Source organism: Mixia osmundae (assembly GCF_000708205.1).
Source record: "Mixia osmundae IAM 14324 unplaced genomic scaffold scaffold_8, whole genome shotgun sequence".
Taxonomy (NCBI): domain Eukaryota; kingdom Fungi; phylum Basidiomycota; class Mixiomycetes; order Mixiales; family Mixiaceae; genus Mixia; species Mixia osmundae.
Genome location: NW_014575556.1, coordinates 724822 through 737442, shown reverse-complemented (window position 1 = coordinate 737442; position 12621 = coordinate 724822). Strand labels below are relative to the sequence as shown.

At 55.3% G+C, this 12621-nt stretch overlaps 7 protein-coding genes across 7 annotated transcripts; 3 read left to right on the top strand and 4 right to left on the bottom strand.

The window, feature by feature from the left end:
* Positions 1 to 6: 6 nt before the first annotated feature.
* L969DRAFT_96006 (uncharacterized protein) lies at positions 7 to 1736 on the bottom strand (the record flags this gene model as incomplete). The annotated part of the gene is made up of 3 exons (XM_014711247.1): positions 7 to 1018; positions 1066 to 1181; positions 1233 to 1736. 3 exons carry the CDS (start codon positions 1734 to 1736, stop codon positions 7 to 9), a joined length of 1632 nt encoding a protein of 543 aa, XP_014566733.1.
* Positions 1737 to 1818: 82 nt separating this feature from the next.
* L969DRAFT_18954 (uncharacterized protein) lies at positions 1819 to 3418 on the top strand (the record flags this gene model as incomplete). Its single annotated transcript, XM_014710926.1, has 7 exons — positions 1819 to 1977; positions 2033 to 2187; positions 2235 to 2328; positions 2381 to 2472; positions 2519 to 2912; positions 2964 to 3091; positions 3139 to 3418. The coding sequence occupies 7 exons, from the start codon at positions 1819 to 1821 to the stop codon at positions 3416 to 3418; spliced, it is 1302 nt and encodes a 433-aa protein (XP_014566412.1).
* A 62-nt stretch (positions 3419 to 3480) lies between these two features.
* On the bottom strand, positions 3481 to 5326 carry L969DRAFT_51781 (uncharacterized protein; the record flags this gene model as incomplete). Its single annotated transcript, XM_014711246.1, has 6 exons — positions 3481 to 3706; positions 3760 to 3964; positions 4010 to 4297; positions 4348 to 4592; positions 5034 to 5176; positions 5300 to 5326. The coding sequence occupies 6 exons, from the start codon at positions 5324 to 5326 to the stop codon at positions 3481 to 3483; spliced, it is 1134 nt and encodes a 377-aa protein (XP_014566732.1).
* Positions 5327 to 6843: 1517 nt separating this feature from the next.
* Positions 6844 to 7257, top strand: L969DRAFT_18952 (uncharacterized protein; the record flags this gene model as incomplete). The annotated part of the gene is made up of 3 exons (XM_014710925.1): positions 6844 to 6854; positions 6917 to 7164; positions 7217 to 7257. The coding sequence occupies 3 exons, from the start codon at positions 6844 to 6846 to the stop codon at positions 7255 to 7257; spliced, it is 300 nt and encodes a 99-aa protein (XP_014566411.1).
* On the bottom strand, positions 7002 to 8234 carry L969DRAFT_89415 (uncharacterized protein). Its single transcript, XM_014711245.1, has 3 exons — positions 7332 to 8234; positions 7217 to 7280; positions 7002 to 7164 (listed from the first exon to the last, which is right to left on the bottom strand). Exon 1 carries the CDS (start codon positions 8173 to 8175, stop codon positions 7366 to 7368), a length of 810 nt encoding a protein of 269 aa, XP_014566731.1. The 5' UTR covers positions 8176 to 8234; the 3' UTR covers positions 7002 to 7164; positions 7217 to 7280; positions 7332 to 7365.
* Positions 8235 to 8292: 58 nt separating this feature from the next.
* Positions 8293 to 10837, top strand: L969DRAFT_82929 (uncharacterized protein; the record flags this gene model as incomplete). The annotated part of the gene is made up of 4 exons (XM_014711244.1): positions 8293 to 8731; positions 8784 to 8961; positions 9009 to 10201; positions 10248 to 10837. The coding sequence occupies 4 exons, from the start codon at positions 8293 to 8295 to the stop codon at positions 10835 to 10837; spliced, it is 2400 nt and encodes a 799-aa protein (XP_014566730.1).
* Positions 10838 to 10937: 100 nt separating this feature from the next.
* On the bottom strand, positions 10938 to 12613 carry L969DRAFT_18949 (uncharacterized protein; the record flags this gene model as incomplete). Its single annotated transcript, XM_014710924.1, has 5 exons — positions 10938 to 11354; positions 11410 to 11616; positions 11663 to 12313; positions 12369 to 12512; positions 12563 to 12613. 5 exons carry the CDS (start codon positions 12611 to 12613, stop codon positions 10938 to 10940), a joined length of 1470 nt encoding a protein of 489 aa, XP_014566410.1.
* Between the last annotated feature and the right edge of the window lie 8 nt (positions 12614 to 12621).

Below are 12621 nucleotides of genomic sequence, written 5' to 3'. Positions count from 1 at the left end.
CAAAAGCTACAACAGTGCTTGCTCGATCCGTTGACGGTGCATCGCACTGAGCTTCTCAAAGACCTCGAGCTTCTGCCGCAAAGCTCTCTCGGCTTCTCCTGCATCTCTATCGAGAGCGCGGGTGATGTACTCCTCCACCGTCATATCGAGTTCGGCTTCGGTCATTGCGGGCGGTAAGGCGATCAGATCAGATACTCGCTTCGGACTGCTCGGCAAGGCTGCAGCGGAGCCGTTGATGACGGGCAAGCGGAGTGTAGCATCTTCATTCGCCTCTGGCGCCTCGATGATCGAGAAGGAATGATCGGGCGAGGCAACCGAGTGGAATGCAGTAGATGTGCTCGAGCGAGGTGTAGCTTCTGCAGGGGCCTGTAGATGACCTGGGGCCGGTGCTGGCTCCCTGGACACTTGCTCGACAGTGTGTAAAATCTTGCTTGCATGGACTGGCTCGTCAGGTAGATCTAATGACGTGGAGCCGAGATCGATGGTCGGTATCTGACTTGTCTTCGAGACCGTTCGAGTCTGACTCTTTGTTGCTTTGCGCCTCGGCTTTTTCGCCTGGGGCAAAGGCGGTGAAGAGGATGCTGGTCCATCCGCTATGCCTTCGTCGTGCGATGGCGGCGCAGAACGCGTGGAGCTGGCTAGGGAAGCAACAGAGGCCGAACGAGTCACGCGCCTCGTTTGCACGCCCGTCGTCTCTGTTCGGTCCGGAGGACGTCGCGCAATGCTGTCTGTGCTGATCTGTCGCTGTCGCTTTGCGCCGGACACCTGTCGCTTGCCAGGCAGTACTGCCGGCCGAGGTTCCTCTTCAGGTTCGACGCGTGTTGCTTGCTCCGGGACATCGTCAGCTGCACTTGCCCTTGAGCCGATAGACGCCGAGCTTGTCGGCTTGCTCCTCGACGCTGCCAAATTACTCCTCTTGCTCGTTGACGCTTTTGGCGCGCTCTCGACGGCTTTCGCTCGTCTTGCCAATTCTGCCTGAACGAATGCGCAGTGAGTCTTGCGCTTGTGATGCTCATCACTGCAGTGAGGTCAGTATGGGCCCAAAAAAACCTGCTGAGCGCGTACAATGGTATGTCGTCTTTCTCCCAGCCGTCTAGGCCGGTGCCGCAGTAGGGACAGAGCGCGGTGTCTATCCGTCCGTCATCTATATCGGGACTGAAGAAGAAGCCCGCCTCGGCGATCTGCTCAATCGGTATCAGCAGCTATCGCGTGAGCTGGAACAGTGGACTCGCATTCTTGGCATTGGGCGTCCAGCCGCGCTTGTCATGGGGCCACCAAGTGCCAAAGGTAGTGAAGCGCATCCTCGTCTCGTGTTCGCTCGTGGGGTTCTCCATCCAATCTTCGAGAGGCGGGATCGGTAGACCGGCTTGTACGGATGCTCCCATGACGCTGTGTATCTTGCGGAGGTGTGCAAAGGCGCACTCTCCAGCGTACTGTTGATGACGAAAGTGTTCTTGCGTCGCATCGTCGTCCTCGGACCAGCCACCGTAGCTACGGGCACAGAGGAAGCAAGTCGCATTGTCTTCGTCGCCTACGCTCGGCGAATAGTAGAAGCCCGCTTCTGCTAGCGACCTCGGTGTGATGCCATACTCTGCGGGATGAGGCCACGCGATGTTTGTCTTGGGAATCCCGCCGTTCTCGAAGGTGCCGATGCGAAAGGCAGGCTGAGCGAGGAGTGCTTCTTGTTGCTTGTGTACGTCTCTCGCCTTGCCCTTTGCCCTGCCTTTGCTGGCCATCGGGCTTGTCGGTACAGGCAAGTCCAGCAAGTCGCGTCCCTCATTGTTTCGCTGGGAGGCCGAGGCCGAGATTGACGGTCCGATGGAGCATGAAGTGCGCCGGTTCGGCCTCAGGGTCAAGCTCGCATACGAAAGCGGTGATGCACGCGCACTTGCAGCCTGCTTCGAGCCTCTCTGGTTTCTCAGCGCTCAGAATGACTCTCCCACTCGACAGCTCGCTCTTGCTCTCCAGGCTACCAATGTGAGCCGTGTGCGCTAAGGTCCCGGCTCAGCTCATGCCTCGGCGCAACACACAGAGCGTCATGCTCAGCATTCGCAGTCTCTTCAAGGAGAACGGACCGCTCGGAGACTTGGTACACGACTACTTACGCTATCTCGATGACGCAAGGCCAGGCTCGCCAGACTTGTCGGCCAAAGCAGCTGCCTACGAGCTCATACAAACATGCTACACGTATGTCGCACGAACGCCGAGCTTGCCTATCGCTGAAGAGCATACAGCGATGTTCTGAGTATCTTTCAGCAGCCAGATAGTGATTGGCTCGTGCCAACGCTCAAGCTCTTTTCGCGCGCCCTCGCCCTGCTGGCACTTCAAGTCAGCTCGTCCTGTCAGATGAACGGTACAGGGCTGATCGACACAATGACAGGCGGACGAGGCAGCGCACGATAGCAAGAACGTCCGCGCAAGTCTGGCATCCCGCTTGCTCATTCGCACTTTGAATGTCATCTCGACGGACAAGTTGGTCATCGTTCATCCGAGCAGGCCCAAGCTCATGTACCAACAGAGGCGCGACTCAGAAGCGTCTGGCAACTTTCTATGTCGCCAATCAATGCTTGCGCATCTACTTTAAGCTTGACAATCTGCGCCTGACCGATACGATCATCAACAACACGCGACACGCTCGACCGTTCCTCGACGTCGACTTTCCCAAGTCCGATCGAGTGACCTATCGATACTATATCGGGCGGATCTACCTCTCGCAAAGGCGTCTGCGACAAGCAAGACAAGAGCTACAAGCCGCTTTCGATCTCTGCTCTCCTGCTGCATACGCCCAATGCAGAATGCTGCTCATCTTCCTCATCGCTGCCTCTTTACCCCTCGGAATACTGCCCAGCAAGCTATTGCTGCAACAATATGACCTGGAACCGCAATATGGACCCTTGACCGATGCGCTCAAAGTAGGCCTTCACTTTTTGCATTACAGCTCAGCGCCGCTGACGGGCGCATAGCTCGGTGACTATACCGCCTGCGTACAAGCTCTCGATCGATGGCGAGAGTGGCACAGATCTAAAGGGGCTTACGTTCTCCTCAAAGAGAAGTTGGAAGTAATCTGCTGGCGCAATCTGTGCCGCAAAGTGTACGTTATCCGCTAGCTCGGCCGACACCGCTGATCGCGAGATGTAGGCTGTGGATACTCAGCAAAGGCAGGCCAACGAGTGAAGGGCCTCCAACGCTCCCACTGGACAAGCTACTCGCTGCGGCACAATATGCCTGGCGAGATCCGACGCTCGATCTAGACGACATGCATTGCGTTGCGGCTAGCCTGAACGAGCAAGGCTACAGCAAAGCTTACATCCACCAGGCGCGCAATTTGCTCGTCTTGCAAAAAGGCCCACAAGCGGGCTTCCCGCCCGTCAGCTCTGTACGCTTGGCGGGCGCTGAACGACTCGCGGTAGCCGACTAGCGCATACCTGTGTGTACTTCATTGTTGTTGACAGCAATTTGCAGTTCCTCCGCGATGCTGCATCAAAGCTTAATACCCGTGTGGATTGCCGCCACGCCGAATGTGAGGTCTTCCCAGATCTGGCCCCCCTGTGGCGCAGTGAAACCTGCGTCTTCTATCATCTCTGCGAATCTCTCTTGCGTTGGAAACTTGACGATCGATTCGACGAGGTATTGATACGAGTCGCGATCGGCAGCAATGATGTGTCCCAAGTTGGGTATGACCGAGAAGGAGTATGCCTCATAAGCTCTGCCTCGGAGTCAGCGGGTGCCATGCAGACGAAGCGAGAGACGACGGCTAACTTTGCAAGTAGGGGATTAGTGACTTTGCTGAACTCGAGACAGCTGAACACTCCGCCGGGCTTGAGAACCCGGTAAGCTTCTGACAGTACTTTGTCAACGTGTGTGCAATTTCTGATGCCGAATGCGATCGTATAGACATCGAGCGAGTCTGATGATATCGACTTGAGATCTTCAGCGTTTCCGACTTCGAAGGAAACTTGAGGCCCTGCATTCTCCATGAGAAATGTTGGGTGAAGCGCTACGATCTTACCGGCGTGATACATCGTCTTTGCGAATCGCTTGCGACCCTCGGCGAGCATGTCAGGGTTAATGTCGAGCACATGAACAGACGTCTCGCGATCGGCATGCTTGTCTTTGGCATGATCAAGGATTCGCATGGCTATATCGCCAGTCCCGCCCGCTACATCGAGGCACTTGAGACCGCCATGAGGATCGAGCTTCTTGACGTAGTGATCTTTCCAGAGCCGATGGATGCCTAGCGACATCGCATCGTTCATCACATCATAGGACGATGCCACGGACGAAAAGACCGACGAGACTGCAGACTGTTATCAGCTCCATACTCGAGAACGGAATGGGTGGGCTGACCTAAAGACTCCTTCTGACCCTCAGGCACATTCTTGAAGCCAAAATGCGTCTCTCGAGCTTGCCTCTTTGCTTCCGCCTTTGCCTCGGATGCAGCGTCTCGGAGGGGTGAGCAGCTAACGAAAGTGCGACCGCATGCTCTCGGGGCTGTAGCAAAGGGCAGCGATTGCCTGCATACTCGCCTCAGCATCGTCCTCGAGGTCCGAGAAGCTGCACGCGTCCACAGCGCAAAAGCTCGCGAGGTCAATCTTTACATCAAAAAGATACGTAGCGCGTGTCTTGATCAACTGCATACTACAATGAGACGAGCTGCGCGGAAGCGGCAAAAAATGATCTCTGGAACTGTGATTTGAACACAGGAGGGCGAACCCAGCAGCTAATTCTAGGGAATTCAAAACTGCCGCCTTAAACCTGAGAGTGCAGAATATCAGCGACGTCACTCAGGCTCACAAGTTTGACTTGCCGCTCGGCCATCCCAGACGGTAAAATCTTTTCTCACGCCCCACCGTAGCATGTCATACATAATGTTTGTCTATGCGATCGACCGAGCGCAAGCCGGATGTGATTTCAAAACCGAGTCGTCAGGCCAGTCGTGGCAGCCATGCGTGGTGTACAACCCGCTTCGGCTGACGCGTACAGCAAGGTGGAGCAGAAAAAGGAAAAGCCAAAAAAGAAGGGGATGCCTTAACACCGGTACGCGAAAGTGTGATACGAGCCAGCATTGCGAAAGGACCGACAGCAAGCCATCGAATCGATTCAGGCGCGAAAGATCAGAGAAACTTTTGTTAGGTCGATGACCTAATTCTAGAGTTTCGTCTAGAAAGAACAGATACTACACTTGATCAAAGCCAAAAGGCCAGAAACGGTGTCCTGCGAGTCAGCGCAAACTATATATACCTAATTTCCAGAAGATTCAGTGTGATCAAGGCACAACGGCTGTTGGACAATGTAGAACAGGACTCGACCTCAGTGCAGTGGACATACCGATGCTTGATACGGTCGGCAGGCTTACATTTGCCTTTTCAAAGCACTTCGATAGATCAGATCGAGCGTTGTTCTATCCTTTTGCATACATTCTCAGCCCAAACACTCGCGCACGCTCGCTCGCACGTAAAAGAGATGCCCAACGCCAGCTATGCATGGGCTGCGAGTGCAGAGCACACGTCATGATCTCACACAAGCTATTGCACGCTGCGTTCGCCGTCGCCGAATTCGCCCGCGGGGCAGCCGAATCTATGTCTCATGGGCTTGAGAGCCTTCAGAAGTCAGCGATCGATACTTGCCAGCGTTTGAGGGACAAGCCAGCATTCACAAAAGCACATGAGACTGCACTTGTATTCAGATAACGAGAGATGGCATCCATGCCTGTTGTTGGCTGACCGAGACTTAGAGGCACGTCGCCATTGCCTAGAGTATGGTAGATGGCTTTGAATTGCGGCCACTCTGTACCGTCTCGATGATGATCTTGACAGATCGAGCTCATCGACGGAGAGCGTCGTGCAGAGTCTGAGAAAGCGTCACCAGGGAGTTCGTAATGCGCGATGAGATCCGACAGCGTTGATATGTCTAGTATGATGTCAACGACAGCGGGCAAAGGCTCTCGAGCAATGTAAGGCGCTATGGAACGTGTACAGAGTAGATCTCGAGCATGCGTTGCTTGCGGAAGCGGCGTTATGATGGCATCATCTCTGTTTCGTTCCGGAAGTGAAATGGGTCGCGGTCTGACGTCTGACAGCTGCAGGGCTTCAGCCGCTCCTTTAGATAAGACGGAGTCCCTGGAATGCGTGAGGCAAATTTAGAGACGATCCTGAAGAGGCTGATCACCGAGGCTTCTATTTCAGACGTGAGCATACTCTTCGTATAGCTAAAAGGTCTATCATTGAGTGGAATGACAGAGGTGTATCGAGGCACATCAAGGGGTAGATGTGAGCGCCAACCCAAAAACCGTTTCTGCCCAGTCACTTTTAGCTCGGTCGCTATTCAGGTTGCTAATGCTTTTTCGTCAACAGGCCTTTTGACTCTGATGAAGTGTAGTATCTGTTCTTGGCAGACGAAACTCTAGAATCAGGTCATCGACCTAACAAAAGGTCTTCTGATCTTTCGTGCCTCAATCGATTCGATGGCTTGCTGTCGGTCCTTTCGCAATGCTGACTCGTATCACACTCTCACGTACCGGTTCGTATGTCAATTTCTGATCACTCGAAGACAGCTGGCGATACATAAGGTCACGAAGGCTGGGTACCGATGCGTGCTGGCGACTGGTGCCTCGATCTTCGAGATCTCGCCTTCTCGAGACCGGAACAGCACCATGTAGCTGTGAAATACGACAATATCCGCGCAGAAGCCGACGATGAGGAAGGAATCATGGAGCCGTGAAGGATGAGAGACAGATTCCAGGCAAGCGTGGCATCGCGCAAAGGCAAACACGCGCAGACAGTAAATGCAACAAACAGGACAAGGCGCTTGCCGACTGCTGCGAGACTCAGCAGCGACAGCAAGATGGCTTCCTCGTGCGTTCTTCTCGGCTCAGCAGGTCCTCCGAATGTCTGCTAATCTGCAGCGAGGGATGCAGGCTGCGCACACTGATACCGCCCAAGATTGCGTCACCCAATGCTATCGGGGCGCAAAAGACAGCACAACGCATGACGAGGGTCATCGACTTTTACTCGAAGCTGCCCAAGGGACCTGCGCCCCACAACTCGCCCGGACTGAACCCTGTGGCGAGATACAAGGCTCGCTACTTTGATGGAGAGAATGCTAGCGCGGCTCCGCTCGTTCACGCCATTGTCGGCGTCTTCCTCATCAGCTACACGATTCACTGTGAGTCCGCTGTTGGGCTCGCTTCTGCCGAGCTGACGAGGTGAGGCCTCAGACCAGATGCATCTGAAGCATCACAAGTCGAATCACCATTGAGCGCGGCGCGGCGCTCTCTAGAGGTCAGTTTGCAAACATTGCCGCGAGGACAACAGGCTGAATATGCTGCATAGGATGACAACAGACAATGCATGATTGCTTCATGTGCTAGTTTCCGGCTGTCTGAGCGGCAGCAGCCTTTCTGAGCGCCCTCCTTGCTTTCTTGTCTTTCTTCTGCGCCGCGCGGATCTCGTCCAGCGTTTGAGGTTTGATGCTGTCTCCATCTTCTGGCTCTGCCGGTACGACAGTGCGTGGTTCGGCTGCCGTGATAGCATCGTAGCCGCCTGGCTTCATGAAGCCGTTCGCCGACTTGCCAGCGTGTGACGCTTTCTCTTTGACGGGAATGATACGCTCCGTCCCTTCTGCTTCGAGCCGGGCCTCCCTCTGCCGGTGCGCTTCGCGCTGTTCGGGCGTGGGAGCTGACAGTGGCGGCTGCCGTTTGGCCTTGTCTTGTGGTCTGCGCGCCTGTGATATCGCGCTGGAAAGTGAAGGCGCGAGGTTGGCCAGAATCCTCTGTGACTCCTTCTCTGCTTCAGTCTCACTGTCTGCGGCCTCCTCCTCGTCTTTCGCTTCAGCGGGTGCTGGCTCGGCGATGCCATACGTTCTTCGGCCAGTCTGCAACGGCGTGGCAGCAGATGAAGAGCCGGCCAAGGGAAAGCTGAGCAGAGAGGTTTCCGTCACATAGCGCACTCGCTTTGCGGCAGGTGCGCTTGCCGAGACTGTGGCAAGCTTGCCATTGACGGCGGCAGGTGGAGCAGCAACAGGCGGCGAAGGAGCACGACGTTTGCCAAGTGCGATCGCGCTCGGTGAAGGGACGATGCTAGGCTGGGCAGGCTCAGACGTGGCTTGTGATTTGTTGGCATTGCCTCTCTGCATGAACTTGAGCCCGAGCGTGGTCGATGAGAGCTGAGGAGGCATCTTGGACAGTTGCCAGATCGTCTGCAAGGCTGCAAGGGTCGACACGTCGACACGTCGTCGTCGCCCTCTCTCGCGACTCGCTGCCTCCACAACTTTGTGACAAGCAGTCGCTCAGAGATGAGGGTCAGATCAGCAGCGCTAGCGCTAGGAGCCTGGCTGGCATGGTCAGGCACACCTGTGCGAGCAGAGGAGGAGACGCTGCAGTTCCAGTCGGACGTAGCTCGGCTCATGCGAGTGGTCGTGTCACACCTCTACCATCACAGAGATGTCTTCCTACGAGAGCTTGTCTCCAACGCAGGCGACGCTCTCGAGAAGCTGAGGTTCCAGGCTCTCACGGACAGTACCATCTTGACAGATTCGGATGCGCCTTACCTGAATATATCCATCAAGACGGATGCCAACACGAAGACGCTCACGATTACCGACTATGGCATCGGTATGAGCAAGGAGGACCTCACGAAGAACCTGGGAACGATCGCTAGATCGGGTACATCAGAATTCTTGAGCAAGCTCGAGTCTGGCGAGGGCAAGACCGGCGCAGGCGCCAACCTCATCGGTACGCGCTGAGTGGTCGTCATGGCCTGCTTTGAGCTCATCCGCTCGTCTAGGTCAATTCGGCCTGGGCTTCTACTCTTCCTTCCTCGTCGCAGATCGCGTGCAAGTTGCCTCGAAAGCCAACAACGATCCCGTTCAATGGGTCTTTGAGAGCGAGGCAGACGCGGCAGAGTTCAAAATCAGAGAGGATCCTCGCGGCATCACCCTCGGCAGAGGCACAGAGATCACTCTGTATGTTCACTCGCTAATGGTGCGCTCGCTCTGACGCCTGGGAGCAGGTTCCTCAAAGATGATGCGCAAGAGTACCTCGGCACAGACAAGATCAAGGAACTTGTGGCAAAGCACTCTGAATTTGCCACGTCTGCACCCATCTATCTCTGGACATCGACGACGGGTACCATCCCACGGGATGACGAAGACACTCGCCAGTCAGCCATCGATGACGCTGCCGAGCCTGAGTTTGATGAAGATGGCAACATTATCGAGAAGCCAAAGAAGAAAGCCGCCGACACGCGGGTGACTGTTCAAAAGTGGTCGAGGATCAACGATCGTCCTCCTATCTGGATGCGAGATCCAAAGAATGTCACCTCGGAAGAGTACATCTCCTTTTACAAGAACGTCCTCAACAAGGACAGCAACCCAATTCCAGAAGAAGGGCCCGAACCGGCCATGTGGACCCACTTCTCCGGCGATGCAGGCAGAACATCCTTCAAGGCACTCATCTATGCACCCAAGACTATCGTCGGCGACTTCTACACAAAGTCTTACCAGTCGCAGAATTCTGCGCGTCTCTACGTCAAACGCGTCTTCATCACCTCTGATTTGGGCGACGAGTTCTTGCCAAAGTGGCTGAACTGGGTCAAAGTCGTCATCGACGCCGACGATCTGCCGCTCAATGTTGGCCGTGATACACTCCAGCACAATCGCTCACTCAAGCAGATTCAGAGCGCCATCCTGCGAAAAGCGATCGAGATGTTCACAAACGCTGCCAAGAATGATCCCGCAACGTACAAGGAGTTCCATACGTATGCTGCGACACCCTTCAAGCTAGCACATGCCGAGGACAAGAAGCTCGCACCCCGACTGCTCAAGCTCATCCGATTCAGAACCAGCGTCGACGATTTCACTTCCCTCGATGACTACGTGTCTCGCAGGAAGCAGGGCCAGACGCAGATGTACTACATGGCGGGAGCAGGACAGAGCAAGGAGATCCTCGAGAAGAGCCCTTTTGTCGAGACGGCTCTCGCGCGCGGATACGAAGTGCTCTACCTGACGGAACCCATGGACGAGATAATCGCTTCTTCTGTGCCGGAGTACGAAGGCATGAAGTTCCAGGACGTCGCCAAGAAGGGACTCATCTTTGGCGACGAAGACGATGATGACTCAAAGGCTGCAGAGGCAGAGCTCAAGGAGGAATACGAACCTCTTGTGGCTTACCTTAAGAAGGAGCTGGACGCATCCGTTAGCGAAGGTACGCCTCGTTGCATTCGCAAGCGAGCAAGCTGACGGTGCCGCAGTTGTGTTGAGCACGCGATTGACGACCAGTCCTTGTGCCGTCACCGCAGACTCGTACGCCTGGACTGCCAACATGGAGCGTCTCATGGCAGCACAGAGTGGCAAGACTGGCGAAGATTTTATGACCAAGTTCATCCGCGAATCCAAGCGTATACTCGAGATTAACCCGCACCATCCTCTCATCAGGGGCTTGCTCGAAAAGGTTGCCGATATCGAAGACAACGCAACAGCAGCTGCTGACTTGAGCGAGCTGACCAACATTCTCTGGGACACTTCTCTCGTCAAATCTGGCTACAACGTCAAGGACGCGAACCTGTACTTCTCTCGCATCGAGGCCTTGCTTAGACGATCACTTGGCGTGAGCGAAACCGCTCAGCCTAAGGTCGATGTCAAGCCAGCACCTCCAGTAGACCCGTCGCCTATCACTCAAGCTGCTGAAGCTGTCTCTGATGCAGCAGACAGCGTGAAAGCCAATATCGAAGAGCAAGCGAAGAATTGGCCAGATTGGAAGGATCTGAAGGACAAGATCACGCCTGACGCACTCAAAGAAGCGCCGGCCGAGGAGCCAGTTAGCGAGCATGACGAGCTCTAAACTGATCGCCCCTAAAAATGCAAGCTGCGTCATGCTAACACAGGTGCAGAGCGACTCTGTCCATGCATTCTATCCTCGCTTACATCTCACTCAGCATAAATTATGCCTTTTTGACCCAAAGAGCAGCAAACTCGTCCGCGTCCGTTGCCTCGAGCTTGGCCTGGTCAGCAGTGAGGTCGATGATCTTCTTGACATGCTCGGCGGGGAACCAATGATCGATGTGTCGCTTGAACTTGGCATTCAGGACGGGCTTGGCTTCCTCGCGACGGCGCATGTGACCGAGCGGATACAAGATCTCGACTTCATCAAGCACTGTGCCGTCCTTGAGGGTGATGGTGATGGCGTTGCCGATCGAACGGCTGTCTGGGTTGTGGTAGTCCTCGCTGAAGAATTGATCTTGGACACAGTAGGTCTTTGCGCGCAGCTCATCAATGCGAGGATCAGCAGCGACTTCGTCGAGGTAGTCGCCTGGCTCAAGACGACCGAAGATCAACGGGATAGACGTCATGTAGTTGATCTGTAATAAAGGCAGTCAGTCAGTCAGTCGTTGACGTCATCAGATATGGACACACAGTGTGATCTCGGTCGGCGAACGAATGCAGCTTGCCCTTCTTATCGATGATGCGGATGGCAGCTTCTTGAGTGCGGATCTTGACCTCCTTGATGTCATCTGAGCTCTTGCCCATCTCCTTCAGCTTCTTGTGAAGGATCAATGATCCTTCGACGGCTGTCTGCGCGTGGAATTCTGCAGGCGCTGCGAGCTTAAAGAGCACATTTTCCTGCACCCAGAATCAGCTTGGTCCGCGATCAGAGCGGGGAGCGTACCATGATATAGCTGCCGTACGGACGCTGGAACTTGAAAGGCTTCTTGCCAAATGCAACGTCGTAGAAGCCCCAAGTCGGTACAGTGAGTGCGGTCGGGTAGCCGACCTCTCCCTTCTGGACGAGCAGAGCGATGTTGACGGCGCGCGCGCAAGCGTCACCGGCAGCCCAAGACTTGCGCGAGCCGGTGTTGGGCGCGTGACGGTAGGTCCGGAGAGATTGTCCGTCGATCCAGGCATGCGAGACGGCATCAATAGTCTGCTCGAGTGACAGACCAATCATCTTTGAGACGACAGCCGTCGAGGCGACCTTGACGAGCACGACGTGATCTAAGCCGACGCGGTTGAAGGAGTTCTCGAGCGCGAGACAGCCTTGGATCTCGTGCGCCATAATCATGCCGGTGAGGATGTCCTTGACCTTGAGGGCGGGCTTGCCTGAAGCCTTGTTGACTTGAGACAGGTAGTCTGCGACTGCCATGATGGCGCCCAAGTTGTCAGAGGGATGACCCCATTCGGCTGCAAGGAAGCAGTCGTTAAAGTCGAGCCAGCGGATCTGGGTGCCAATATCGAATGCCGCTCGTACTGGGTCGAGCACATAGTCTGTGCCTGGGACACGAGCACCATTGGGCACCACTGTGCCTTCGACCACCGGGCCCTAGGTGTGATGCGTTCAGCTCTGGGGGTCTTTTACTGGGCCGGCAGAAGCTTACCATGAGGTTTGAGCATTGCTTCGACACCCGCAATCCCTCGAGACCGCAGCCAAGTGTGTCGATGAGACAGAGCCGAGCAGTATCGTAGGCAAGGGCGCTGTCAATCTTGAATTCGTGCACATACTTGGCAATATCAATCAGTTCCTGCGCTAGCCGTCTCAGCACGGTCTAAGCTTCGCGCGCCGTCTGCGTACCTGATCAGGCTGGCCGCGCTCGGCGGATTCGCTGCCGGCTGACGCAAGCATGGCGCTGG